Source organism: Gastrolobium bilobum, unplaced genomic scaffold (assembly GCF_033153095.1).
Source record: "Gastrolobium bilobum isolate Gb01-03AN ecotype WA unplaced genomic scaffold, APGP_CSIRO_Gbil_v1 utg6815, whole genome shotgun sequence".
Classification (NCBI taxonomy): Eukaryota; Viridiplantae; Streptophyta; class Magnoliopsida; order Fabales; family Fabaceae; genus Gastrolobium; species Gastrolobium bilobum.
In genome coordinates, this window is record NW_026899262.1 from 507,932 (window position 1) to 535,248 (window position 27,317).

At 32.9% G+C, this 27,317-nt stretch overlaps 1 protein-coding gene across 1 annotated transcript; it reads right to left on the bottom strand.

Annotated features, from left to right (window-relative positions):
• Positions 1-3,164: 3,164 nt before the first annotated feature.
• On the bottom strand, positions 3,165-13,077 carry LOC133288943 (PH, RCC1 and FYVE domains-containing protein 1-like). The gene is made up of 9 exons (XM_061486782.1): positions 12,420-13,077; positions 11,107-11,193; positions 9,344-9,433; positions 8,714-8,794; positions 8,367-8,561; positions 6,130-8,265; positions 5,254-5,400; positions 4,525-4,910; positions 3,165-3,770 (listed from the first exon to the last, which is right to left on the bottom strand). Exons 1-9 carry the CDS (start codon positions 12,486-12,488, stop codon positions 3,638-3,640), a joined length of 3,324 nt encoding a protein of 1,107 aa, XP_061342766.1. The 5' UTR covers positions 12,489-13,077; the 3' UTR covers positions 3,165-3,637.
• Positions 13,078-27,317: the final 14,240 nt, after the last annotated feature.

A 27,317-nucleotide genomic window follows, 5' to 3' on the forward strand; every position in this document is an offset into this window, starting at 1 on the left:
TGTCATGGAATCCATACATAACTTGACATGGGGCCTTGAGACCTTAACCAATGAGTTTAAGGACTTTAGACAAAGCACGGGAAAGTGGCGGACACAGATGGACACAAGGGTGGGACGCTTGGAGGCAGGGTACAAACAGGGTTCACACAACGTGGAGGAGCCTACTGTTGTTGTTGAGTCTGCTGATGAGGAGGAAGAGGATGAAGAGGAGGAGGAGATGCAGTCAGATACTAGCCAATGGTTTATTTGGAGCTTCATGTATGTAGGGCCTATTTTGTACTTGGAAGTGTATTCCACAAGTCCTTCTTATTAATGAAATGACTTTTGGTATATGTTTAACAAAATTTAGCGTTTATATTTTAGCATCATTGACATTTTGCCACTTAGGGTTGATCTGAATGACAATTGTCTAATTTAGAGTGCGCAAACCTCATCCCCAAGTCCAAATGGGTTAGACTATGTCAATTTGTCAAGTTTATGTCATTGTTTGACCTAAATGACAACTTGGTATGTTGAAACCAATTACCTAATTACTGTTACACACTCTGGCCTCTCCGTATCCCCTAGGAACCCAATTATCCCCTCCCCAAGTCATAATCTATAAGTACATGGTTATACTCAGTCTCCTGGAACCCAAAATTTCGTGGAACAGAAGCTGGGTTGGCATTATAAGCTGGTATACCCGAGTAACCTAAACTGGTATACCCGGGTAGGTTGTATCCTCTCTTGTATAAGAACTAGTTTTAATTATGGATCTTTCTTTAACATACCTATAAAAAACAAAGCAAGTTCAAGATATTGTCAATAAACATTTTTCACTAAATAAATAACATAAACAAAACATATGTAATAGCACATCATACAAAACATACTCATAATGACTGCACATATAACCTCTGAATCCAGTTGTCTATGATCCCGGGCAAAACCCTAGTTCAGGCAAGTGTGATCTTGACCCCACTTACAGACCACCCAATTATTTCCATTCTTGGGCTTAATTTCCCTTATATACCAGGAATAACTGTCAGCATGGTTATGGCACTTTATCACAAATATATGCTCGTCACTTTTTCGACTATGGTTGTCCTGCGTCCTTCATACAATGTAATTTAACGGCATCTTGCATTTCAGATTTTGAACCAAACTCCTATTGCACATATAACGAATCCCCTAATTTTCAACCATTGTGCAAGTCATCGTCTCCATACAACATCTCCAACTCGTCAGTAGGGTGCGCCCAATTAATGAAGGAATAATGTTAGCTTTCATTCCAAAATAGCTCTATTCCAGGCCCTACATCTAAAGCATGATTTTTTTTTTGTTAGAAGCAATTACAACACAAATATGAAATGTTTAATAAAATTGAAATTTAATAACTTACCACTACTAACTGGGTCAACATGGAGTGGTGATATGGCCAGGGAACTCAAGATTATCGCATTCGTGTCATCGTCAAAATGACCCTCCACATCAGTATCTGATGCGTCACCTAGTAGAATAACACGTTCAGGTTCTCCCTCCTCACCGCTGTCCACATCCTCATCTCTCACCCCCAATGTTAACTGACTTAACATCTAAGCAGGTGCTGATAAACCGAAAACTATATCTTCTTGACCAAAACATTGTGGAGTGCTTGTATGCATTGGTAAAGATGAAGACTGACCAGAATCAACTTCAACATATATCTCAATAAATTTTAATACTTTAGAGTCAACAAATGCATCTGTGATAAACTCCACATCTTCATTGTCATTGATATCGTTGCCAATATATTGTATCCTTATCAACTAGAGTCTCTAACCTGGCTATCATGTGATGAATGCATTGGTTGCCTTGTAACCCCAATTTTTGATAAATTCTCCCCTTGAGTTCATTGTATGTAGTGCCCACTTTGATTTTCATTGTTTTTTTTTCTTCAAATCGGACACCATTGGGACCTTCAAATTGCCACCCATTGTGGTAGATAACTACAAGATAAGTGTTTGAACTTGAGCTCATGTTTCACACGAAGTTGGGTCTAGGGTTTGGGTTTGGTTCGCTTTTTTGAGAAAAAAATGGAATATGAAGGTGTAATGCAAATGATTTCATAAGATAAAGCCTTTTGAGATAGTGGGATGAAATATAATCTTGATGGCTTAGAGTAGAGATGAGAAACGAGAGAGATTTAGGTGTAAAAAATGGGATAAATGACAAATGAGGTCAAAATACATTGATATTGGGATTTTTGGCAGACGAATACCCGAGTATCTGGGTATGGTACCCTAGTATTTAACTGAAATACTTGAGTATCTGGGTCACTACTTGGGTATAAACTTATGGCACGTATGAACACCTTCAATCCGCGAAATATACTGAGGTATCTATGTGGTCAACAGTCAAATGTGGGTAGATTGGTGTTATGTTTGGGGAAAATGTCAAATTTTTTAAATAGTTTATAAATGAGGGTAAGATGATAATTTTTAATTAATTAAGGGACACAATGATAAAAAAACCACTAAAGTCGAGATAATTCATTAACTCAAGCACCCGGTCACATAGCTTGATCTTGAGTATAGGTGTTGGGGAGATTAAATTATTAAAATATCAGATTGATCTCAGTTGTTGTTATTATTATTATTATTATTATTTATTACAGGAGGATTCTCTACCATTAAGTTTTTTTCTTATATTTTTGCTTTCCATTTCTTTCTTAAAGTAACAATTAAAATGTGCGGAGGAAGATTATTGCTCTCCATGAGTATAAGAAAGGTAGAGTTTTTTTAATGAGGATGTAGGTTACTTAACTGAACCTCCAAAATTATTGCGCTATGTACGTACACTATGTGTATTATTTTATTTTTTTAGTGTATTAACATCTAAGAAAAATAGGATTTAAAAATATATATTCTTTTAAAATTACAATAACGTTTTATTTTAAAAAGTTAATATAGAAATATCATATCTTAGCCCTCATTCTCGTAATGCCATATGAGAATGAGAATGATAAATGCTAGATAAGGAAGCACATTAAAGTAAAAAGATTGGTTTGTTGTAATAGTAAAATAAATCTAAATAAACTTTACATACTTGTCAAGATTATGCAAACTACTTTTCTTAAGTAATTGTGGAATCTTAAATACTAGTAAATCACTCTTCACTATATATCTCACCATAAAACGTTCTTCACTAGATATCCCCTACTAGGTAGATGGTATTGCAAAGAGTATGAAAAATTAAACCAACGCATTTAGCAGGGCCATCTATATCAACTAGTTAGAGCCACTCCTCCAATGGCTGAAGGAACTTGTAACCCATGTAAAAGAAAAATTTGCAAATGCGTTCGCTTATGAAATTTACACTGCAGCTCCTTCCAACCAGAGCTTGCAAGCTACTAAGAATTTACATTTCTCACCCTCAACCCCCACACAAGGTACATACAGGGAAAAAAATGGAAAGTGAAATCAAAATGTAAGGAGGAGAAGAAGAAGAGGAGGAATTACAAAATAACAATCAATCCCTATTCTCTCCTACTAAGCCGATCCCCAGCTCCCTTCAATGCTTTATATTAGAAGATGGAAGCCAAATGTAATTGATCAGAACGATCTTGCTCTAATTCCAGCCAAAATGCAGAAAATCATCTCATATACAAGTTGTCATGTCAATGAGCCAGGTCCTCACTCCCAACACCAACATTGGACTTATCAATCATGCGCACATTGTACTGTTCATGTACTCTTGCACGATTCTCAGCCCACCATTGCTCTGCTTGTTTCTCACTAAACCGCTTTCGACTGCATTCACCAACATAAAGGTTAAAACTCAGGTTATATCTACTTTTTAAAAAAAAAAAAAAAAACTCAGGTTATAAAATGGTTACTTATGAAATACTGCACAGTTATCTGAATTGTCCCACCAGATACCAAATTATAGAACATTACGGTGGGAAATTACTTTCTAGTTACAAGATAGAGTAAATATGCAACTAATCAAAGACATAACACTTAAACAAAAACAGTCCTGTCACAATGCTCCCGGCAATAACACAATACCATCCATTTCTTTTCTCAATGTTATTCCCGTCCTCCATCAATTAGTGTGTTTGCTGAGGCAGTGAGGGGCTCCACGAAGGAGCAAAATCATGTTGGCTACCAAAAATGGCAAAACCAAGCTTTTGCAATGCAAGGGAGCAATCATGATTCTGGCTCCTCAGACACAAAACAGGAACACATGGTTGCCTGACAGCTAAAAGGTACAGAAGCAAGTCATTTATTGGATTGTTTTATACACACTAAAAAATTGTATGACTCACTCATCTAAGAAAGAAGCACTCAACTGCATCAAAATGTTTCAGGGCCTAAAAGAGACTAAATTGCCATCACAATCGAAGTTTGCCATTGACATAGGAATAATTCTTGTCAATGCCTTAACACCATGAATATCATATTCTACTATTTCCTTTTTCAATAAAAGTATATCATCACCAAATTTCACAGATAAGTTCTGTAAGTTGACAGAAAAACAATGTCTACAGTGTGCATTCCATACCTGAAGCGAACTCTCTTTAGATCTATTGCACCTCCTGGTAGGGAGGTGAGCGTAATATATACACCTGGTTCATCTTGCTCGACCCATTCAGTCTCATTACGGGATTCACTATCCTTCGTTCTGCTCCCATTTCTATTAGTTGAATCTGGCTGGCTCTGTTTATTGTGACCTGCACTACGGTTACTGATGGTGCTTGATCCATTAGAAAGTGACTGGTTATTTGATCCAGTAAAGTCAGCTTCTGGGCTAGTTGCTTGAATACTCAATCGATCAATGGAAGTATAGCCAACTTCAATGGAACTAGGGTTTGAACCAAAAGAAGCAAGAGAAGGAGATTTGACATTCCTAGCCGCTCCTACAGGTAGCCTCTCAGCCATGTCCTTCAACTATTGAGCACAAGAAACAAATAAATGTTGGATCAGTCATCAGTTAGCCTTGTTATGATCAGTACAAATCTAGAAAGACGAATCAAGCAAGAAAGACAAAAAGGGGCCTTTTTATATTGAGCCCGACTGCAACATCTAATGGCTTTAAAATTTATACTTTTAGGGTCAAATAGTGTTAATTCAGAGAATCTTAAATACGAATTACTTTTGCTAAGACAAGTCTTTCTTGGAGATAACAGCTCATTTGTTTCAAAAAGAGAAAGAAAAGGTCCCCCATTGATGTGTGAAAGAGTTTTTGGCTGCTAATAGTTTGATAAAGTGGTTTAAGGATTATAGTTTCTACCTGGGCAGTAAGTGACTTGATCACTTCCTTTGCTGCTTTACATTTTGCAGTTTCTTCCCCAGCAATTGCTATTGCATCTTTTAGCTGTTTGGTTGTTCTTTCCAACTCAACTTCTTGAAGTTGAGCTTTCCGAGTCAGGTCTTCCACCTAAAAGGGGAAAGAAAATTATCAGGCCACAAACAGACAACCAAGACAGTAAAACATCCTTTTTGCAGGTTTAAAAACAAAAAAGGGGGGAAAGGAAGGAGAAAGAAATTACTCCCAGTGTATGACATCCTCTATATAAACTTATTAAAAAATAATTAAATTGTTGAGATCTCTATAATTGATCATCTGAACCCCAACAAAACAAAGGTAAAGAAAAAAATGGACTGTTAAAATCAAAAAATCAACTCACTGTTACTCTTTTTTTATTATGCAATAAAAGCTTAAATCATAGAACCTGACCACCTTCAACAGTGACATTGCCACATATTCTGCATTGCAATAAAGATATTAAAATTTACATAGAAATACTACATCACTAGCTCCACATTGCAATTTTACATTGACCTGGATTGTAAATTGGATTTCACATAGCAACTATTATCAGACAATGCAACAAGCAATTTATTCAATTGCAATTAATATGCATCTTACTACCAACATCCAAGCATATAACAGCATGAATTAGCAAATAACTCCCTTCTTTCCTTCGTTTGCACATGATTGGTCTCAAGGCCATTTCATCAGACAAAATTCACAAAAATTAATATCATAAAAAATGAGTGGTTGAAATTCAAAATAGGGTGCCACTTGTGAGTACATTTTGTTAAATTTCTATTCAAACATTTACAACGAGAAAGGGAATACTGTCAGTGAAAGCATACAAGATACCTGTGATCTTAATTTAATAACCTCCTGACTGAGGCTATCGTTAGTCCTTTTAGCATCATCCACAACTATCTTTGGGGAAGTAAGACCTCCCAGCGTTGGGGTTGGAGTAGTTGAACGAGGTGGACTAGGCCGTCTAGATATTGGGGATGTTGCTCGGGAAACAATTCTAGATCCAGGAACAGAAGCTGAGAAAAATTTCTTTGAAGATCCAAAAACAGGATTAAAAGATTTAGAAATATTCAGTGCTCCCCATTGCGAACCCCCATTTGGAACAGGCGAGACACGGCTACTGTTGAATTCCAATTTCTTGTTTTTCTTTGAAGATCTGCTTTCCACTTGTTTCAAGGTTTCCATTGAAGAAAACCTGGCAAGTTGATTGCGAGATCTGGAATCCAATTTATCATCCTTATCTATTAACTCAAGAGACCCCTGATTGATACTTCCTCTTCTGCTCACAGAAGAATGAGATGATGAATCAGTTTCTGCAGTTTTCCTAAGTTTATTAAAACAATTATCACAGACACGATAAGGTTTGTTGGGGTTTGGTGCCATTGAAGCCTTAAGAGACTTCTTACTGCTACATGAATGGCAAAAAACAAGTCCACAATTATAACAATTGTGGCGCTTTCTTTTGAAATTAAATGGCAGACGACAGCCAGAACACATAGACTGGTCAACACCAGATACCCACTTATGCAGACAGATAGCAGCAGTGAAATTAGTTCCACAAGCAATACTTTTGACATGTTTGTCTTTCAAAGCTTCTACTACTGTCGGGGTATTTCTATCATCTGTATCCCCATGGCCTAAACGTCCATTTGCACCCTTCCCCCAAGTGTAAACTTCAGTCCTTAAAGTTAAAACCGCAACATGATATGCACCACAAGCTATCTCCTCCACAAAACTCTTTGACAGCTTTCCTTCAACGCGAGACGGTAGCTTCCCATCAGCTTGAGGATTTCCTAACTGGCCATAGACAGGACTACCCATCGAATAGACAAGGCCTGAGGTGGTAAGTGCAACAGTGAGACTATGTCCACAAGCAACTTGACAAAAATTGGGTTCAACAAGGGCCGCAACACAGGTTGGAACAAGTTTTGCTTCCTTATCACCATGCCCAAGTCGACCTTTGTCTCCATCACCCCAAGTAAACAGCTTCCCTGAAGAACAGTTGCTGGAACTTGAATTTCCAACCATGACTTCCACAACTGCCGCAGTATGCCAAACACCACACGCAGCCCGCACGGTACGAAGACCCTTGAGGGATTCTACTTCCCTCGGTAATGAAACACTTTTTCGGTCTCCATGACCCAAAACACCAAACGTACCATCACCAAAAGTAAATAATTGACCAGCAGATGTTACAACAGCAGTGTGCCATGGTCCACAAGAAATATATGAAACATGTATACCTTCCAAGGGGCCATTTACTCTTTTGGGGACCCAGTGGCTCACTTGATTTCCATGTCCCAGAAGACCATAATTGTACGTGCCATTACCCCATGTGTAAAGATCACCAGAAAGAGTTACAGCACACGTATGATACTCCCCACAAGCTACTAGTTCGATATTTGTATTACTTAGAGCTTCTATAAGCTTTGGATGGAGAACATCAGAGTCAACACCATGCCCAAGTCTACCTCCTGATTCCTCCCCCCAGGAGAAAATTTCACCTTGTTTAGTCACTAAGGCTGCATGTCGTCCACCACAAGCAATATTCTGTACATCAAGAACTACTGCAGATTCCAAGGCTTTGGGAAATAGAGAATCCATTTTTACACCCAAACAACTCCCAACTCGGTGACTCCCACCACCCAGAACACCATCACCTGTGCCTTCCCCCCAAATGAAAACATCCCCTAAAGCATCACCATCATCATGACCAGAACCTTGGCTAGATGAACTAACAGCACTTGATAGACTAACTCTAAAAGCATCCATACCCATCGTCTTCATATGACCATGCATACTATCTGATCCTCCGGATGACACAGAGTGGACTGAAGCACTGGCAGAATCTGGAGGGAAGAAACCCTTTGGAGGAACAGCATACAAAACCACATCTAATGCTTTATCCAAACCATTCTTAGGGGGACTCTCATATGGGCTATGAAGGCGAAGATGATCTCCACTATCCTGAATAGGACAAACAATAATCCTCTTCTTAATAAACATCATCAACTGCAATGGAGTAAAATGGGGAGAAAATAAAAGGGAGGTAGATAATATGTTAATACCTTTTGCAAGCTTTCATTACTACCAAATGGAGAATTTAAGGGAGAACTTCTTCTAGTGTATGTTCGAGGACTATTAGCTTCAGATGGAATACCATCACTTCTTGACTCTGTTCTCCACTTCCGGTGATGGCTACGTGAAATTAATGCTTTCAAACCACTGAACCAAACCTCAGCTTCATCTTTATCCTTGCATATCTAGTAGAAAAGTATCAGATCACCAAATTGTGTTAATATTCTACACACAAAATACATTGGTACTTACACTATCAATAGCACCTGTATGAGCAAAGCAACAGGCCAACTGCAGCCAAATAACCCAAAAGAAGAGGAATGGAAAAAAATCATACCAAATCCAGTGACCTATCATTGTAGATAAGAGAAAAAGACTGGTATTCCTTCTCTGGTCGCGGATATCTTTGAAAGATTGGCTGAAAAAAGTAGGTTCAATGTTTTATCAATCTTAACAGAGAACCTTATCACTTGAAATCATTTCACTGTAGTTGCCCAAAGTCAAGAAGGAAATATGAATATATTATAATTATTAAACATACCCGTGTACATGCTCACCAGAAAATCATGAGTTCATGCATGAGTAATGTCTTTTTACATAAATATTAACTTACTAGAATAGGACAGCAAAACAGCACAAAGCATCAGCATGTTCTTTAAAGCAAAACACAACCCAATAATTGCCACAAACAAGCATATTGGAAACTATTCATAATACAACAGAAATGAAGCGTTTCAATAGTAGATGGATAATAAAAGATATCATATTTACATAGCTTGACTTCAAGCAAATGGAGATCACAAGAGTGCATACAGAGATGAGTAATGCAAATTGTATTAATCATACAAACATCAAATAGAACAGAACTATCTTATAACAACTAATTATCTCAAAAAGACATGACACTGTTGTCTAAATCTGAAGAAGCAAAACAATATCATGATTTCACTGTCAATTTAAAACCTACTGTGCGTTGTCCAGATATAATTCTAGAGACATGGCTCAGTTTAAGATGCTTCTCTTCTTTTCCTGAGAACCATATCAAAACAGATTCATCCTGAAAACAAAAGCAAAATCGAATACTTTCAACTTTTGGCAACTGGAAAATATTTATCAATGCAATGAAAACAAATCATTTAAGAAAAAATTGCCAAATAAATAACAAGCAAGATTATGGCAATAACAAAATAATCATATGGATTTCAAGCCATGAAATGGCACAAAGCTGATTCTATAAATGGAATGCATAACCACCAAAAACAGAAGAGTTTGATATGGTATGGTGGTCAATAAGGTTACATATGTGCTTACCTTCAAATTTATATTCTAGTTATATATATAGAGTGCTGGCCTTAACAAGATTTGGCTAAGTTTTTGGAAGGCAAGCTTCCCTTTTTTAGGTATTGGTATGAAGGGTGTCTTAAGCAGTTCAAATCAACCTCATGAGGGAGAGAAATCAGATCCAACCATATACTAATAACTTTTCCCAGTAAACTAGTCAGGACTGCCCACCAAGGTAGTCAAAATTGTGATTGCCCTCGAGAGATCACACGATCTTACAATTTAACCCTCCCCAACGATCCGTTTACACTCTGGAACATGCTTTGGTGGGATTGGGTGGGGTCGTCATGCAAGATCGTAGAATCATGATGATCCCACGCATCCTGAAAAATGCATCTTTGAAACACCCATGCCCAGCCAACTGAAAAACCCAACTTTTACCTGATTTGTATAGAAATTGTAACCCCGTTTTGTTTAGATGGCTTTCATTCTGAAGCCCTACACATCTCCGTTATGCTGCTGCTGTTGTTCCTGTTTCGACTTTCAAGATGCTACAAGCGGGTTCAATCTCTTCTGCTGCTGCTGGTTCGAATTTCGACAGGTTCAGCGTCTTGCTAGCTGCTATTTCGGCTGGTCAGCCACCACTGGCTCCTGGTCTCTACAGTGGTTCAGTGCCTTGCCTCTGCTTTGTGTTTGTAAACGTTCGTGACTTATGAGTTGTATGTATCCATTTGACCATCTAAAGCTGCTTTAATTTAAGTTTCATTAAATTTTAGTAGTATTTTAAAGGTTATTTTTCTTATTTACGTTATTTTATATTCATATATATGTTTGACTATAATCTTGTATCCTATGTAGGATCTGGATTCTGACAACCATGTGGCCCACTCCCCATGGTTTACTAAAAGCAATATCCAGTTTTCACATTTCAATTTGTAGCTTAAAATTCATGTAGTAGTTAGGCACAGTACCATTATCACCATGCTTTTATCAAATTTTCATAATGTCGTTACTGCAAAAGCTTTTGGAAACCTAATCTCAAGCTAACCTAATTGCTGTTTAGGCCATTGATAAATATTTATGTAATATTTGTATTTATTTATTTTTCTGTTAAAGCATCCACTTTTGAAATCTTTTTTTTCACTAATTAATTTGTTGGACAAATTTTTTGCATTGTTGCTCTTCTCTTCCACAAATTATTCACAATCTTTATCATTCAACTTCAAGGCCACCTATGATCTTTCTCCCAACTGCTTTTAGAAGAAAAGCTTTTGCCATTAGTTACAGAATAAATAGTAGAAATACCAAGGCTCGAGCCTTGTTTTGAAAATATGTATGGACAGATTTACTAATGCCAAATATAATTCATTTCAGAAAACAACAAAACAAAATGAGACACATTTTAACAAGGATTAATTTAAATCTACAGAAAAGAAGTACAAAACTTACATTGGAAAGCCGAAAGGGGCAAAACTTGGGCTTCCCCCTTCTTCCATACTTGAGCAAGCAAGCCCCTTTCTTTAAAGCAGTAATGGCCTGTCATTAAAATCAATAAAGTACTTCAGTCAGCACAGTCAGACATCTGAAGATAGAAGAATACTTATAGCATAAAAGGAATCACTGAAGAATTATAGCACGTAAATAACTTTTTTTTTTTTTTTTTTTTGATAACAGCACGTAAATAACTTTTGACCAGCAAGCGCCAAGAGTATCCTACTAAAGTCCAAAATTCCACATAACACTACAATAATAGACTGAACGCAAGCCTACTTAAGTGAAAAGAAAGTTTATCACATAATTTACCACAATGAGACCACATATAAAAGAGCATATCCAACTCTCTTATCTGTTAGTCAATATAATAGTAACGGTACCCTACATTCGCCTTGTATTTCTTCGACAGAACATGTAACATGGTATTAAAAGAATGATGATTAAATAGAATGATCCATCATAAATGAGAAAAAAATTAATTTAATATCCAAATAGCCAAATCTCTAATATATTTACTCCACTAAAGAAGCAGCCAAATCTTTGAACAGCACTATGAAGTCACAACACATATCTAAGTACATGTCAACACTCTCATTAAATCAATTTAAATTAAAAGAAAATTCTCCAAACAACAACTCATAATCACAAAGACTTTTCAATGTCAATCATAAAACCATTGGTTCGCCAATGAGAGTTGGCACACTTGGTCAATCCCTCCACCCATACTAGCTGTGTCTTGGATTTGATTACCAGGCTTTCTATTTTGGTAGGTGATATGTAAACCCACCATAAACCCTTGATCGGTCGATGATATTCCCGGCTTTGCATGGGACATGTCTTACCCTAATCTAAACATTCGTCCACAAAAAATAATAATAATAAAACCATCAGTTCTGTGGAAACTGGCTTGAGCTGATGATGCACTCTTAGCTGACAGTTGAAGCAAATTAATGAATCAAACTTATTGCAACGATACTTCCATTGACATGTCTGAAATTTTGTGCTCCTAGCGAAAGTAAGCCAATTACCTATTCCCTCCCCCATCCCAAGCTTCTACCAAACCACGATAGCCACAAGGTTGCGCAAATAATGCCCCCAACAACAGCAAGTAAGAACATTTCCAATATTGTACACTACATAGATACACAAAATCAAAAAGCAAACGGAATTCTAACAAAAACATGCAAACAAAAAGAAAAATCAAAGTACCACATACTAACATACAACACAAGAAAAAGTTTCCAAATAAATAGACAAAACAAAGATACCTGCTCAATGTCTCTTTCCACAGTACCAGTTCTGCTAAGATCCGAAGTCATTCTATCGGTCAGTGACATCACCCCAAACAAAAACACCAAAAAAAAAAAAAAAAGTGCTAATCAGAAACTTTTTCTTAAATCTAAACACTAATCTTGCATTCACCCATATTCATACCCGAACCCTTCCATTCATCAATTCACCCAAGAATCCACTCAAACCCTCACTAAACCCCAAATTCGCACGCTCCAACAGCTCAAGGGCTTCACCGGTTCTCAAATCCACCATAATTACAGCTCCATCGTGGACTCACCCAACCAGAACAATGCTCCGGAACTTCATGCAGCGCAGAGCGTCCTCCAAAGTGAACTCCGGCACTGATTACCACCGTCACAAGCTGATAGGTTACTGAGTAAGGAAGCGATCGAGAAACTAAGGGTTACTCCACGGATTCCGGTGATCGAGAGGTCACTGAGCTCAGGTCAGTGCGGCGGAGAAGAACATCCACGCGAGGAAGTGCGGGAAAACAGAAGGGGAGAATATGAGAAACTATGATCTGGAAAATCAGTTGCAGAAGAGAGAGAAAGTGAGTTTTAGAGAGAGAAAGGAGAATGGAATTATCAAAAGCATAAAAAAGAAATACAGTGTCGTCTATGGCTGAGAAGTGAGAGCTCAAAACAGAAACAAGCTAAATGAAAATTTAAAAAAGAAAAAAGAAATAAAAAAAAGTGAAATGGGTGGAGAAATCGCCCATAATGTTGTGCAATTTTTCGATTTTGCCACTACGCTTTCTTCGCTATTTTTTTTTTACATGTGTTCGTTCACATGAAACTATTTTAAAATTAATTAAGATTTTGTTTATTTATTTTTTAAAATAATCAATTGTCGGACATGATTTGATTGATGACAATATGAAAAAGACGAGGAAAAAGAAAAAAAATTATTAAAAAAATTAAACTGGAAGATATAACTAATCAAATATTAAAACAAGGGATTATTAACTAAAAATAAAGCATCATTTAAAAAAAAAGAATGAAAAAAAATGAAAAAAATGAAAAAGAAAAAGAAAAGGTTGTTGTCGAAGCTTTTTTTTTGTGCTTGTGAAGATAATTGCACTGCCGAAAATGCCGGAATCGCTTTCTACTAGTTGGCAGGCGGTGACAAAAGAAATTATTTGGTATTCATTTTCCTTTTCTTCAAGATTGATATCTTTACGGATTCTTTTATGTATGAATTTTTTTAAAACATAGTAACTCCATTATAAATATAACATTTTATTATATAAACTATTAACATCTTCAATTTTTTTAATTATAATCAAGTAATGCTTGACATACTTTAGCTAATTTAATCAATAATAAATTATCCATGCAATGATTTAAAAATATTTCTTGTAACCTGATAAGTCTCTTTAATGAGACTTAGAACATATGGTTTAGAGTGTAATTGGTGAGAAATGAATGACTTTTGTGATTAAAATACCCCAAAAATTTATGTTGGGCTTAAAGTCTAATGGGCTTAAACTTGTTATTTTACAGGCCCATTTTGTTAACATTCATCAGAAAAGGAAAAGAAAAAAAGAAAGTGATGGGCCGGACCTAAAATACTAAAGCCCAGAAAAAAAAAAGGAAAGGAAGAGAAGAAGATAAGAGGAGGAATTGGGCTGGATCTTTTGTTGAAGGCCCAAGTTAAAGAAAAGAGGAGGCTGATGGGATCAGAAGAAAAAAAACAAAAGTGAAAACAGGATCAGAAAGAAAACCCTAACGCCTTTTCTCTCTGACCGAGCCCTAACCCTCATGCAACCCATCTCCATCGTTTGCACCCTTTCTACCCGATTGACACACCAAACCGCACAATTTCGCAAACAACCAGAACCTAGCCACTATCTTGAGTTATAAAAAGGACAAAGGAAAACCGTTACTGAGTGGTGAGCTGGATACTTTTCGAGAGTAAGGCTGAGCGATTTTTGGGCACAAGTTTACGTACGGGTTGAAGGAGCAACAATCCATTCAGATTGTCTGAGGAGGGAGCTGCTGGGGACCACCTACCTGCGACGCGCGAGAAGCGCGTAACCCCTGCTGAGCTGGAGAAGAAAAATCGTGCAGAGAAGGAAATGAGCCCTATAAAAAGGGACTAAGGAGTGAGTCTCTGCTTGGCTCTTCTGGTTTTGATTTACCGTTTCTTAGTTTTTGTTTTCTGAACAATTTTTATTTTATTTTAAATTCTGTTTTGTAATGAGATTTTGGTTCATTTGATGAACTTGATGCATGTCTTTACAGCACTGAGATTGCCGGTTGTTAGGCCAGTGCTGTAATTTAGTTTTTAGAATTTTTATTTTGTGAATTCTGTAGTTCTCTGTTACTGTTTGTAAGCTTCATCCATATGGATAGTGGCTAACTTTTTAGAGGTTGGGTTTAGGTGATACCCAAACCTCAGTGCTTGTTAAATGTTTGATTTTATGGTTTTAATTTTTATATCTCAGTTGTTTAATGCTTTTTTTTTCTAATGTTTAAAATTATCTGCATTTTGGCCGAATGTCGGAGGTTTGGTTAGGATTTAGTTGTTGAGAAACAACTAACTCTGGATTCTGCATTAGACACATGGGCTTAGATGAGAAATCATCTAAGGGATCTCAATTCAGAAATGAATGAGTCCTCATGTAATATTGGACCTGAGTCTCAAGAGTCCTAATCCCACTTGGCATAGAGATATGGAAGTGGGCAACTTTGGGCTAAAATAATTTTTAAGAGATTAAAAATTAACAATACAGTTCTGTTAACTGAGAATCTTAGGATGAGCTTTTTGTTAATCAAATTATTTTTCAAGCACTGTGGGGAAGGAGAGCCAAAACTCAACCCACCTTTTTAAACCTCTTTATCAATTCAGATTTTCCAATTTCCTTTGTTATTTCATATTTCAATCTCTATTCTGTTTTCAAATTTTTTGTCACATCTTTCATTTAAGTTGCTTCATTCTTCATTCGTATTTTATAACTTAGGAAAGTAATTCAGAAAATTTTAAAAGAAAAGTGAACAGTAGTGTTTTAGGTCCATTTTAGAATATTTTTTACTTTACAATTTTATTTCTTCTATTTTCAAATAGTAACTCAGTTTTAAGCAATTACAAATTTTAGTCATTTCAAAACGCCAACGATCCTTGTGGGAACGATAACTGGGACTTATAACAGCCCTATATTACTTGTTGTCGCGTATACTTGCGCGCATTACTTGCACTACTGTTAGCAAGGCAACATAACCAAACTTGAAATATGTCGGATTTAAAACTTATAACAACATACCCACTGAGTTATTTTTTCGACAGCACTTAGGTTGATTAATTTCTTCTCCTAATATGGGAAAAATACAAGCCATTCGCATTATGACCAGAGATTTATGAAGATTCATGTCGTATAACTAGGGTTCATTTTTCCCTTTTAATTAATATCAGGGGACAAAAAAAATTTCCTTTTAAATATCTCAAGCATGTATAATGCAATAGTGACACTTGCTACATCAACTTTCAAGTAAAGATATTACTATCTATTCATTCCTCCACCTTTGCGGTGACAATTCAAAATTACTTCAAATAATAAATTTGAAATATTAAAAATTGTAAATTTTTTAGATTTATGAAATGTTTTTCATTCCTATCATGGTAGAATTCTAAGTAAAATATATTTTAAGGAAATGTTTAAAAATTTCCTACGATTTTACTTTGAATCATTTTTATATATTTTTTAATCACTTATCTTTTATGGTTTTTTCCTTCTAAATTCATTCTTAACACTGTTATAAATTTAATTAATCTCCTTTTTTTACCTTTCTTAAAAGAAAAAAAATAAGCTAATAAAAAAAGAATAAAAAAAAAAACCAAATATGTTGAAAACTTACAACACTTATTAAAAATACTAAAAAAAATAGAAGAAAAATTCTAAATCTAAAAAAAGAAAATTGACTTGAGACAAAAAGAAAGAGCCAAATATATTGAAAAGTTACAATAATAATAGAAAAGACTAAAAATAAAAAAAAAATCAAATAGAATAAATCTAAAAAAATAAATAGATTGAAGATAAAAAAAAATATAAAAAAGTAAGACAAAAGAAATAGAAAAAAAAAATTATTATTATAAGTTTTTAATACATTTGATTTGATTTTTAATCTATTTTATTGTATTTTTCTTTTTGGTCTTGAGTATGTCTTTTTCTTTTTGATTTAAAATCAGAAAATTTTCAGAAACTTTATATTAAACTTGGGCAAATACTTATAAATTGGGCAAACTTTATATTACTATCACTTTTCCGGGAACATAAAAAAAAATTGCCTACCAAACATCCCCTAAAACTAAAAAAAAAAAAAAAATAGAAGAAAAAGTCTAAATCTAAAAAAAGAAAATTGACTTGATACCAAAAAAAAAGACCAAATATATTGAAAAGTTACAATAACGATAGAAAAGACTAAAAATAAAAAAATAATTAAAATATAATAAATCTAAAAGAATAAACTAGATTGAAGATAAAAAAGAAATATAAATAAAATAAGACAAAAAGAAAAGAAGAAAAAGAAATCAGTATTATAAGTAGAGTAACCCTGTCAATATCTACGAAGTCTTTTTTAGTCCCTGGCAATAAAAAAGGACCAAATTGGTCCCTGAAATTACAAAAAAGGGCCATGTTAGTCCTTATGTCAACTCCCAAATATGTAGAGTGGTCCTTTTCTTGTACTTTCAGGGACCAGTTTGGTCCTTTTTTATTGTCAGGGACTGAAAAGGACTTCGTAGATATTGCCAGGGACTAAAAAGGGTGTTTACTCTTATAAGTATTCAATATATTTGATTATTATTCTTTATTCTTAATCTATTTTCTTCTTCTTCTTTTTTGTCTGGAGTATGTCTTTTTTTTATTTAAACTATTTTTATTTTTTTTTCTTTTAGGGGGCGTTTGGTACGCGGAATTTTGAGGGATTCCCGGGAAACTGAATTTTTTTAAATTTTAAATTTTCAGATATTATCGTAAACTGAATGCAAAAATCATATTTTTGAAAATCGAGATTCCCGGACAAATAAAAATTTCTCCTGTACCAAACGCCTCCTTAATCTTTTATGTCACTGTTATAAGTTTTCGACATATTTAATCTTATTTTTCTTCCATTTTTTCCTCAATTTTTTTTTTATTTAGACATATTTGGTTTTTTAGTCTTATTTACAAGTGTTGTAAATTTACAATATATTTGATTTTTTTTTCATTTTTATCCTCAGTTTATTTTGTCCTTAGAAAGATTTTTCTACTTTTCCACATTTTTTTTTTATTATAATGAACTTGCCCGGGTCTCAATTAATTTACTTCTTTAATTCATATAAAAGTAAGAGACATCGTGACCTCGAAAAAAATTTAGATATATTTCGATGAATACTAAGAGCCACGTCACATGATTTTATATTTGACTCCTCCAAGTCTCCAACACAGTCTTAATAAAATATATACTTGTGTTAAAAAAATCGATAACTAAACATTTATTAAGAAAAATAGGGCATGACTCGTGAGAATCAAATGAGTGGTCATATGATAAACAAATAAGTAATCGTCACTTTTTAAAACTTAAGTTATTAAGTAAGTGACACATTATTAATTTCATATTAAAGATTTTCAACACATAATTTTTTATGAGATATTCCAATCGGTTCATCGCTTCTTGACTAGTCTAATTTGAAATGAGTTTCGAAATTAAGGCTTTAAATTTTCTCAAAGATGATACTGAAAAGGATCGAACACATGTTCTCACCACCCTCATATGCTCAGTTTCCTAACGCCAACTGAGCTACCATCATTTGATATTTTTCAAATATTCAAATAATTCGCATAGCTAATATTAAAAAAATTGTGATTATGTATTTACCTACACTCAAATAATGTTAATGTTTTTCGAATTTATTCATGTAGATCAATCTACACTCTCAATATTTATGATCACGTATTTTCCTACCATCAAAGTTCATTTGGGGTAGGGTATTGTGATATTTCTTTCTTTGTAAGTAATTTCTTTAAAACATTTTAACTGACGTAAAAATTTGTTAAAAGAAGAACATTTTTTGGAACAAGATATTTATTAGGACGTTGTACATTGTCTATGAATTTCACTACGAGCGTTTGCTAGAGAATATATTTTGTTTATTGAGGAAATATAATTAATCGAGAAATGGTAGGAAAGTGAGTTTGATAGAAAATTTAAAAAAAAATGATGTTTGGTTCATCGAAATATTATCGAAAAAATTTATGTAAATTTACAAAGTCTATGTTTGATTGAAGGTAAAATATAGGTGAAAAAATACTATTAAATTATCACAACAACCCTTGACTAAAATAAAATGGAAAAATATAGTTTTAATTTGCTGTAGTTTTCCCAAACATCAGGATCATTTTGGTCTCCTTGCTTGCAATTCTTTTTTGATTTCCCCATCTATCAGCATTTCAAAACATAATACCAAACATGGACATCTAAAAATACCAGTTCCATTTAGTTAACTATCCTCCATAATTAAAACTTGTTCCAAACACTGCCGGGTGTATTATGATTTAACATCGACTTCCACCCCTACGAAGAGGAGAAGGTCACTTTGCATTCGCTTCATATATGGTTCTTTTCTTAGCTTTGATTCGTACCCTTGTATGTTGTTGTGCTGATTTTTCTTCTTTTAATTAGTTTGTGCTGATTTGTTTTTTCAAATATAAAATAATAATAGCTCAGTTGACGTCATTAAACTGAGCAGGTGGAGATGAAAATATGTGTCTGATCCTCCTAATATCGTATTTGGAAAGGGTTTAAAGCCTTAATTTTGGGACACGTCCAGAATTGGACTAATCGCAAAACGATGAACATTGAAATATCTTCATAAAAAAAATGTAAAATAATATATTTAAATAATTACTAGCTTATATAAAGAGAACTAAAATAACTGAGGCGACCAATAATAAGTTTATGGAAAAATATTTTTGAAGTTAATGCAGATAAGTTATCTGCATTTACTTCTAAAATGATATCGTTTTGCTATTGAAAAATTAAAATATTATAATTGTAAAGACTACAATAACCCTGAAATAAATTAAAATTATAAAAACATCATGATTTCTGCCCAAAATGACGTCGTAAATATTGATATTTTTAATGTATAAATGATGCAAAGCGAACCCTAAGTTTATTAAATAATGTATAAATGAAAGGATTTATATTTTTAATTCTTTAAGCTTTTAGGTATTGATACGGGTTAATTATTTATTACTCGCACTTGAATTTTTAACAAAATTAAAAATTTATGCAAAATATTTTAATAAGGAATTTACATTAACAAAATTTTGGAAATTCAAACGTGAATGATAAAATTACATATTGAGAAAGAATGAACTAAGCATGAATCAAGTGTTTGTTTGGGAGATTTTATTTTTAACTTATATACTCTTTAAAAATAAAGTGTTGTCAAATATAATTTTACAAAAGCTCATACGATAAAAAGAGTTTTTTTATAATAAAGAAAAAAAAAGGAAAAGTTAAAACATACTTTTTATTGTATGTCAGTTTTTTGGAGTTTTTATATTTATTTTTCAATTTTATCATTATTCTAAACTTGTATCTATATATTTTATTCTTTATCCTAATGATTTACTATAATGCAAATTATTTCATCTTCCCCTTTCAAATCCATAAGAACAACTTATATAATCACCAAATAACTTTTAATTTTATTTTTAAGCAATTTTTTAATAAATAATCTCTTTTTAACTTTAGTTTAAAAGTAACTTTTAGCAAGCTACTAAGATTTTTCTAATGGTGAGGGGTTTGGATAGATTGTATTAGTTTATTTGTTCAATTCTCACTTGTATCAACACAAAAAATAACTTTTAGTTTAAAAAAAAAAATGTGACAAACACGCTCTAAGTAAAAGAACTCATGAACCTAACATATTCAGATTTTGGATTAAGATGCGGTGTCTAAGGGTGCGTTTGTATTGACTTTTTCAAAAAGTCCTTTTTATCACTTCCTTATTTTAAAAGTACTTTCTATAAAAGTTATAGCTATTTATATTTTTAAAAAAATATTTGATTTTTGAAAAAAATACTTGATTTTGAAAAAAATATTTAGCTTTTGACTTCTGCTTTTTTTAAAAGCTAAAATTTTTAGCTTCCGAAAAAAGTAAATTTTTGACTTTTTTATGACTTCTGCTTTTTTTAAAAGCAGGCATCCAAACAGACTTTTTTCAAGAAGTACTTTTTTTTCCTTAAAAAAAATAACTTTTGAAGAAAAAAAAAGCCCATCCAAACAGGCTCTTAGTTACCCAACACAAAATACAACCTTATAAAAATCTTATTAATTCTATATGATATTTTATGTGATATTAATACATTGAATTTAATAGAACTATCAATTAAGCTCTCTCAATCACATATTGCAACTGGCAATAAGTACTGAAAGCACAGTGAGTACGTTCTTATCATAAGCATCACCCTGGCTTGATATTCTCTTTGTATTATTTTTTCCCCATTAACTTTGGGTTGCTTTCATCCTTGTTTGATGAGGTTGATGTCTCTCAAGTTATAAAACTCCACACAAACAAATAAGTGAAGTAAGTAACAAAATTAAAACATCTGGCAATGGGGACATGCAAGAACCAACTATTGGCTGAGTAGAAAACCAACTGAAAATCCATGCATGTGCACCATGGCTGGAGTTCACAAACACACATGATGCTCTTAGTAATGTCACTTTGTCTTTCCAACCTTTGCTAGTGATTGAGACCAACACCACTGTCCGCTGGTATGTACACTTTTTATAAAAGTTGGTCTTAGCCACAAGTCAGTGAATTTACGGTCCCCTTTTCCTCAAGTGGTCCTGAATTTCCATAGACTTTCTAAGTTCGCCAGTCCCACACTCAGAATTTATACTGTGGGGTGATGTGCCTATGAGATATCAAATCCAAAACACCCTTACCATATGATTAAAACCCCTTAAAATTCATAACAGTTATGTTACTTTCATATAATGTGGGAAAAGGATATGAGGTATGTAATTGAGCAGTGATGGTCTGAGCATATATTCGAAACTTCTAGGTATTATTTTTGGGAGAAGTTTAAAACTTTAATTCTGAGATCCGCTCCAGATTGAATTAGTTACGAAGCAACGAATCGATTGGATTATCTCCACACACAAAAAATTGGAATGTTTTTAAAATAGTATAATAAAATTAAAATATATTAAATTAAATATGTATAATTAATGGGTTCATTTTTTCTGCAGTCAATGTAGATAAGTTATCTACATTAAGTCCAAAACGACGTCGTTTTGGGGCGAAAATCAATATATTTTTACATTTATAATTTATTCCAGGGTTATAATAGTTTTTCTTATTACAATTTTTAAATTTTTCAACCCAAAACGATATTATTTTGGGAGTGAACGTGGATAACTTATTTAAATTTATTGTAAAAATATTAAAGCCATAATTAATCTTTGTTTGATGTTGTGTTGAATTAGCTGGAGATAAATTAAATGTTGAATGTATCAAAAAAAAAATTTAATGTTGACCCTGACCAGATTTAATTTACTCCAAAAGGTTAAAGTTAATTGAAATACAATAAAAGTTATTAGCATATAATTATATAAATTAAGGTATATGTACATAACATGGTAACCAAGTAAGGATGGACATTGATGTCCAATTTGAAAGATATACTTGAAGTTGAAGTAACCTTTCAATTCAGAATTATTTTGAGAAAGTCGACCAAACCTTTAAAAAGCTCATTTGTCAATTTTAACACATATATGGGGGAGAGAACCTATCATTCACCCAATGTTTGTACTAGTGCTCATATTTTAAGCCAGGGATTATTCTTGCACTCCATTCTGCGTTGGCTAACTGTGGTCCTTACAATTATTAAAGGGAAACTAACTATCTTTTGGCGTGATTTTGTTCACAACTCAGATTCATAGTATGGTGTTTGATAATCCCCAGTTCCCTATGGAGGATCTGCTTCATATAATATCAAAATATGTAGCTTAATTAATACCTTTTTTACAATATAAAGTTTGAAGCAAGATTTTTGTAGCTGTGAATGTGAATAAAAAGCATATAAAACACCTTGTAATAAAAAATAATATATAGTTAGTAATTTATAGTCACACGAACACAAGAAAATAATTTATAAAATTTCCCAAAATGCTGCCCTTTAAAAACAATCCGACAACAACATAATATTTTAAGTACCCTTATTTTTTACCACACATTTTTTAAACATTTTTTTTACACATTAAGGATTCGTTTGGTGAACAAAAGAAGAAGAATATGATAGAATATAATATCATATCATGTTCTTACTTGTTATTTAGTGAGGTAATAAGATATGATAAATTATTCTATTGACCCATATTATCCTACTCTGAACCTCGTAACCACCCTTGAGAGGGGAGATGGGTTAGAATCAAACAAGATATGATAAAGAAATTTTTTTCCACAAAAACCCTATGCCTTTTGGGAATATCTTTGAACACCCGAGACATATCCCTATCACAGTTCAGCCACTGTCGTCAACCCATCGGCCAGTCATCACCATTGGCTACCATCATCGTCAGTGAACTCTTGATACCAGAGTATGTATTAGCATTATTTCAAAAAAAAAATGATTATTTCCAAAAAAAATAAAAAAATAAAATTATGTATTAGCATGACACACAAGAAGCACGTTCGCTGCTACCATCACTGTCCATTATTTTTGTTCTGAATACAGTGAATTGTTGTTTTTGGCTTGTGTCAAAATTTTCCATAATGCAATTCCAATAAATTCAATAACGGGAAGCAACGTACTTTAGCAGTAGCAAGCATGCTTGGATTTTGAGTGGGCTTAATGCCATTGGCTTGGAGCCCATTAATCTTTCTCTTTGCACAAACTGCGAAGATGGTAATCACAAAATATAGTATAGAATAAGATATGATAGTATAAGATCTGATAGTATAAGATTATTATATTTTAATACTGTCCAGTATTTAGTATGATATTGTGTAAGATAATACATTGTATAAGATAATATGATTCAATATTTGATAAAGCACTATATAATACTAAATAAGATAAAAATTAATATTTTTAATAAAAATACCCTTTAATAAAGAATTTAAATAGTTCTTCCAAATTTGTCATATGATATTAATTTTTATAAAAATCTATTGATTAGTGTATCCAAAAAATATATTAATTTTTATGAAAATAAAAATCTTCAATATTTTAAAAATTAATATATTGAAAATTTATTTTTTATTTTAATATATTAATATTAAAATAATATATTAATTCTTGAAAATTACATCAGTTAGTGATGTTAATACATTAACCATTTATCAGGCTTAATCTCACCCTTTTAGATTTGATTAAGTTATATATTATTTTGATTATTAAGGGACTCTGCTATATAAGCTTAGGGCATGTTTGGTGTATAGTATAGGATAAGACCTGGTAGTATAAGACCTAATAGTATAAGGCCTGATTGTATAAGACCTGATTTAATTTTAATACTATCCAGCGTTTGGTATGGTATTGTATAAAATAATATATTATATAAGATACTATTATCTAATATTCAGTAATGCACTGTAAAATACTATATGGGATGTTATCAAAAAAAAAATACTATATGGGATAAAAATAAATTTTTTTAATAAATATATTTTTTAATAAAGAATTTATATAATTCTTCAAAAAATGTCATATGATATTAATTTTTATAAAAATCTATTGATCAGTGTGTCCAAAAAATAAATGAATTTTATAAAAATAAAAATATTCAATATTTTAAAATGTAATATATTGAAAAATTAATTTTTATTTTAATATATTAATATTAAAATAATATATTAATTTTTGAGAATTGCACTAGTTAACGATGTTAATACACTAATCCCTTATCAGGCCTAATCCCACCACCTTAGGCCAGATTAAGTTATACATCATTTTGATGTATTAAAGGATTCTGTTGTATAAGCTTATATTATACGATGGTCACACCAAACAACTGAAAATGGCATAACGTATAGTATAAGCTTATACTATCAGGCTTTGTACGTCACACCAAACATGCCCTTATACTATACGATAGTCACACCAAATAATTAAAAATGTCATAACGTACCGTATTAATTTATACTATCAAGCTTTATATATCATACCAAACATACCGATGCCATTAGCCATTAATCTTGCTTTTTGCACAAACTGCGAAGATGGTAATCACAAAGTGCAACTATACAAACTATTCGATCTATTTTTTTCTGTTGGATCAATGAGAACATCATACTCTACTCCTAATTTTGACGATTTAATGGCAAGTAATGTTATGCACATCCCTAAGGGTATAAATAGGCTGGGCTTTGGCCATCCTGGTTCAAGTCTACGTCAAAAAAAAATTCAGCCTATTTGGCCTACTGGCTTATTAAAGGTTTTATTTGTAGGTCAAGTTCGGCCCATTTTCAAAAATAAGAAAGTCTGACATGACCTACAGGCCTTGTAGGCCTCCCACTATATATACTAAGCAAAAAAAATAATTGTATAGAGCAAAGAAAGTTCCATTCATGCATGCACTAGTACTTCTCATAAGAAAAAAAATGACAAACAAGAAAGAGTCAACATAATACCTCAGCTCTAGAATGTATATCATAGAGGAATAGAGTCAAAGAAATGGGAAAAATAAGAAAAATACAATTACTGGATGCTGAAATAAAGTCTACAAGAGAATGTCATTCATCTAAAAAATTTTAAACCACCATCAAGACAAGGGAAAGAAGAGTATTATTGAAAGATCTTCATCAGTAACATCATAATCCAGCAAGGTACCTATTGCTCCATGGTATTAAGCTGCAACAGCATGTAAAATTTGGAGACATTAGACAAGTTTTCCTTTCATAAAATAAAATAGCACAAAAAGTTAAGAGATATTGGAATTTGGTACTTTGTGTATTTGCCACATAAAATAAATATTATTTTATTATTTTATTTTAATAAATTAAATAGCCAGCCTACAAGGTTGTAGGTCGGGCTTGACAAAATTGGCCTATGGCCTATTTATTAAAAAAAAAATTATAAGCTTACTCTACTTTTCTGAAAGGCCGGACCTGGGCTGGGCTCAATGTAGGCCGGGCTGGGCCAGCCTAGCCCATTTACACCCTTACACACCACCTATTTGATCATATGCAAGAGGATAATTGTATAACTCTAACATCTCCTTACTGTTCCTTCATTGTTTTACATGTTATATTTGGTTTTTTTTATATATAATTATTTGCTTGTAGTATTAATATATGGATTATAATTTGGTAATAATTTTATGTTTTTGAATATATTTTATTTAAAATTATGTTTTTAAATTTTTTTTAAAAATTAAAATAATAACTAATGTATAAATAAGTGAAAAGAAAAAATAGTTTAGAAATCAATTTTAAAAATAAATATATAATTTTTTATAGAGGATATTTTTCTCTATTTATATCATATCCTGACACTATATGATCCATTCCAAATATAAGATGGGATAATACAATCACATCATATTGTTTGTCCAATGCACATCAAACATAAAATAGGATATGAGCCTATCAAACTCTTATCATTTTCTACTCTTATCCAACTCATTTATTTTTTTTGCCTTTATCGTATCAGATATGTCCCCTTAAAATTATCTAACAATCTAACGTTTAAGAGAGGTTGAACAAAATTTTATCTGCTGAATTTAAGAGCACAAGAAATTAGACCACAAAGTTCAATACCCTACGCGGAACTTGTTATGTATGAACCCCAATGAAAGCTTAAGTTTCTTCGTTAAGAATTAAGATTGCTGAAAAGAGAAAACCCTCCTTAAATTCATCTTACGTATCCAACTCCTCGCCTATTAATTGGATCATCCTCTTCTCATTTTATTGCTACTTCAAGCATCCATAATTCAGCACTTTGCTAGCCAAGTAGATGAAAAGAAAATCATAAAGGTAAGAATCAACTTACACAAAGATACACTAAACAACACTCGAATTTGAGAAATTTACATAATAATTAACATTGGCCCTTGGTTCTAGAAGTTTCAATTAGCATAAAAATTGAACTCTGTATCATATTAATTCTAGATGGAAATTGAGGGAGATTTCAAGATGCACCAACCACACAAGCAGTTGAAGTGAGAAAAACACCTCATACGCTTGGGCCGCTATCCTAATAATAATGGGTCGGTAGGTCATATTTCAATTTCATATACCTTTTATGAATTGGACCAAAAAACAGAACCAAATTCTCAAATGCAAGGGTCAACTTGAGATTAAATTGTTTTCAAAAAAAAAACTTGAGATTAAATTGTTAACTTTTATTCAAATTAAGGCACAGGCAAGTGGGCCTGCTTGTCCAGAATTTCATTTAATCTTTAGATAATTAGGAAGGAAGAAAGGAGGGAGGGGGAGGATATAAAATATTTAAGATAGGTTTTGCAAAAAAAAAAAATCATTCGAAATGAAATCATATTTGATTCTATACTATAACTAAAACGTTCCAAAGATATTGTGACTTCAATGATGAATGATTGCACATATTTACCCAAGTAACACGACAAGAAGATGTGCAACAAATCAAGTTTTAGTAAGGAAGAAAAGCTATTATTAAACTTGTTACATTAAGTTATTATAGCTAATTGTGAAACACTAGCCAATAATGAATTAAACTCTATCCTAAGAAAGCTTGCAAGTTTGGGGACAGAGACAGAAAATAGGGTTTCAATCGCAAGACTAATATTATTGTTAAGTATTTCGCCTTCAACCTACTATTAAAGTGTGGGGCAGTGTACACTATTAGACCAATAAATCAAAATCCACTTACTACTCAAGAAGCATAAATGTGGGGT

Bases quoted from the DNA above. Each gene is read 5' to 3' on its own strand.
- LOC133288943 (XM_061486782.1), bottom strand. From the start codon at position 12,488: ATGTCACTGACCGATAGAATGACTTCGGATCTTAGCAGAACTGGTACT. The intron at 9,434-11,106 runs GTAAGTTTTGTA...TTTTGTTTTCAG, and splicing joins GCCCCTTTCGGCTTTCCAAT to GATGAATCTGTTTTGATATG. The intron at 8,795-9,343 runs GTAGGTTTTAAA...TACTTTTTTCAG, and splicing joins TTATATCTGGACAACGCACA to CCAATCTTTCAAAGATATCC.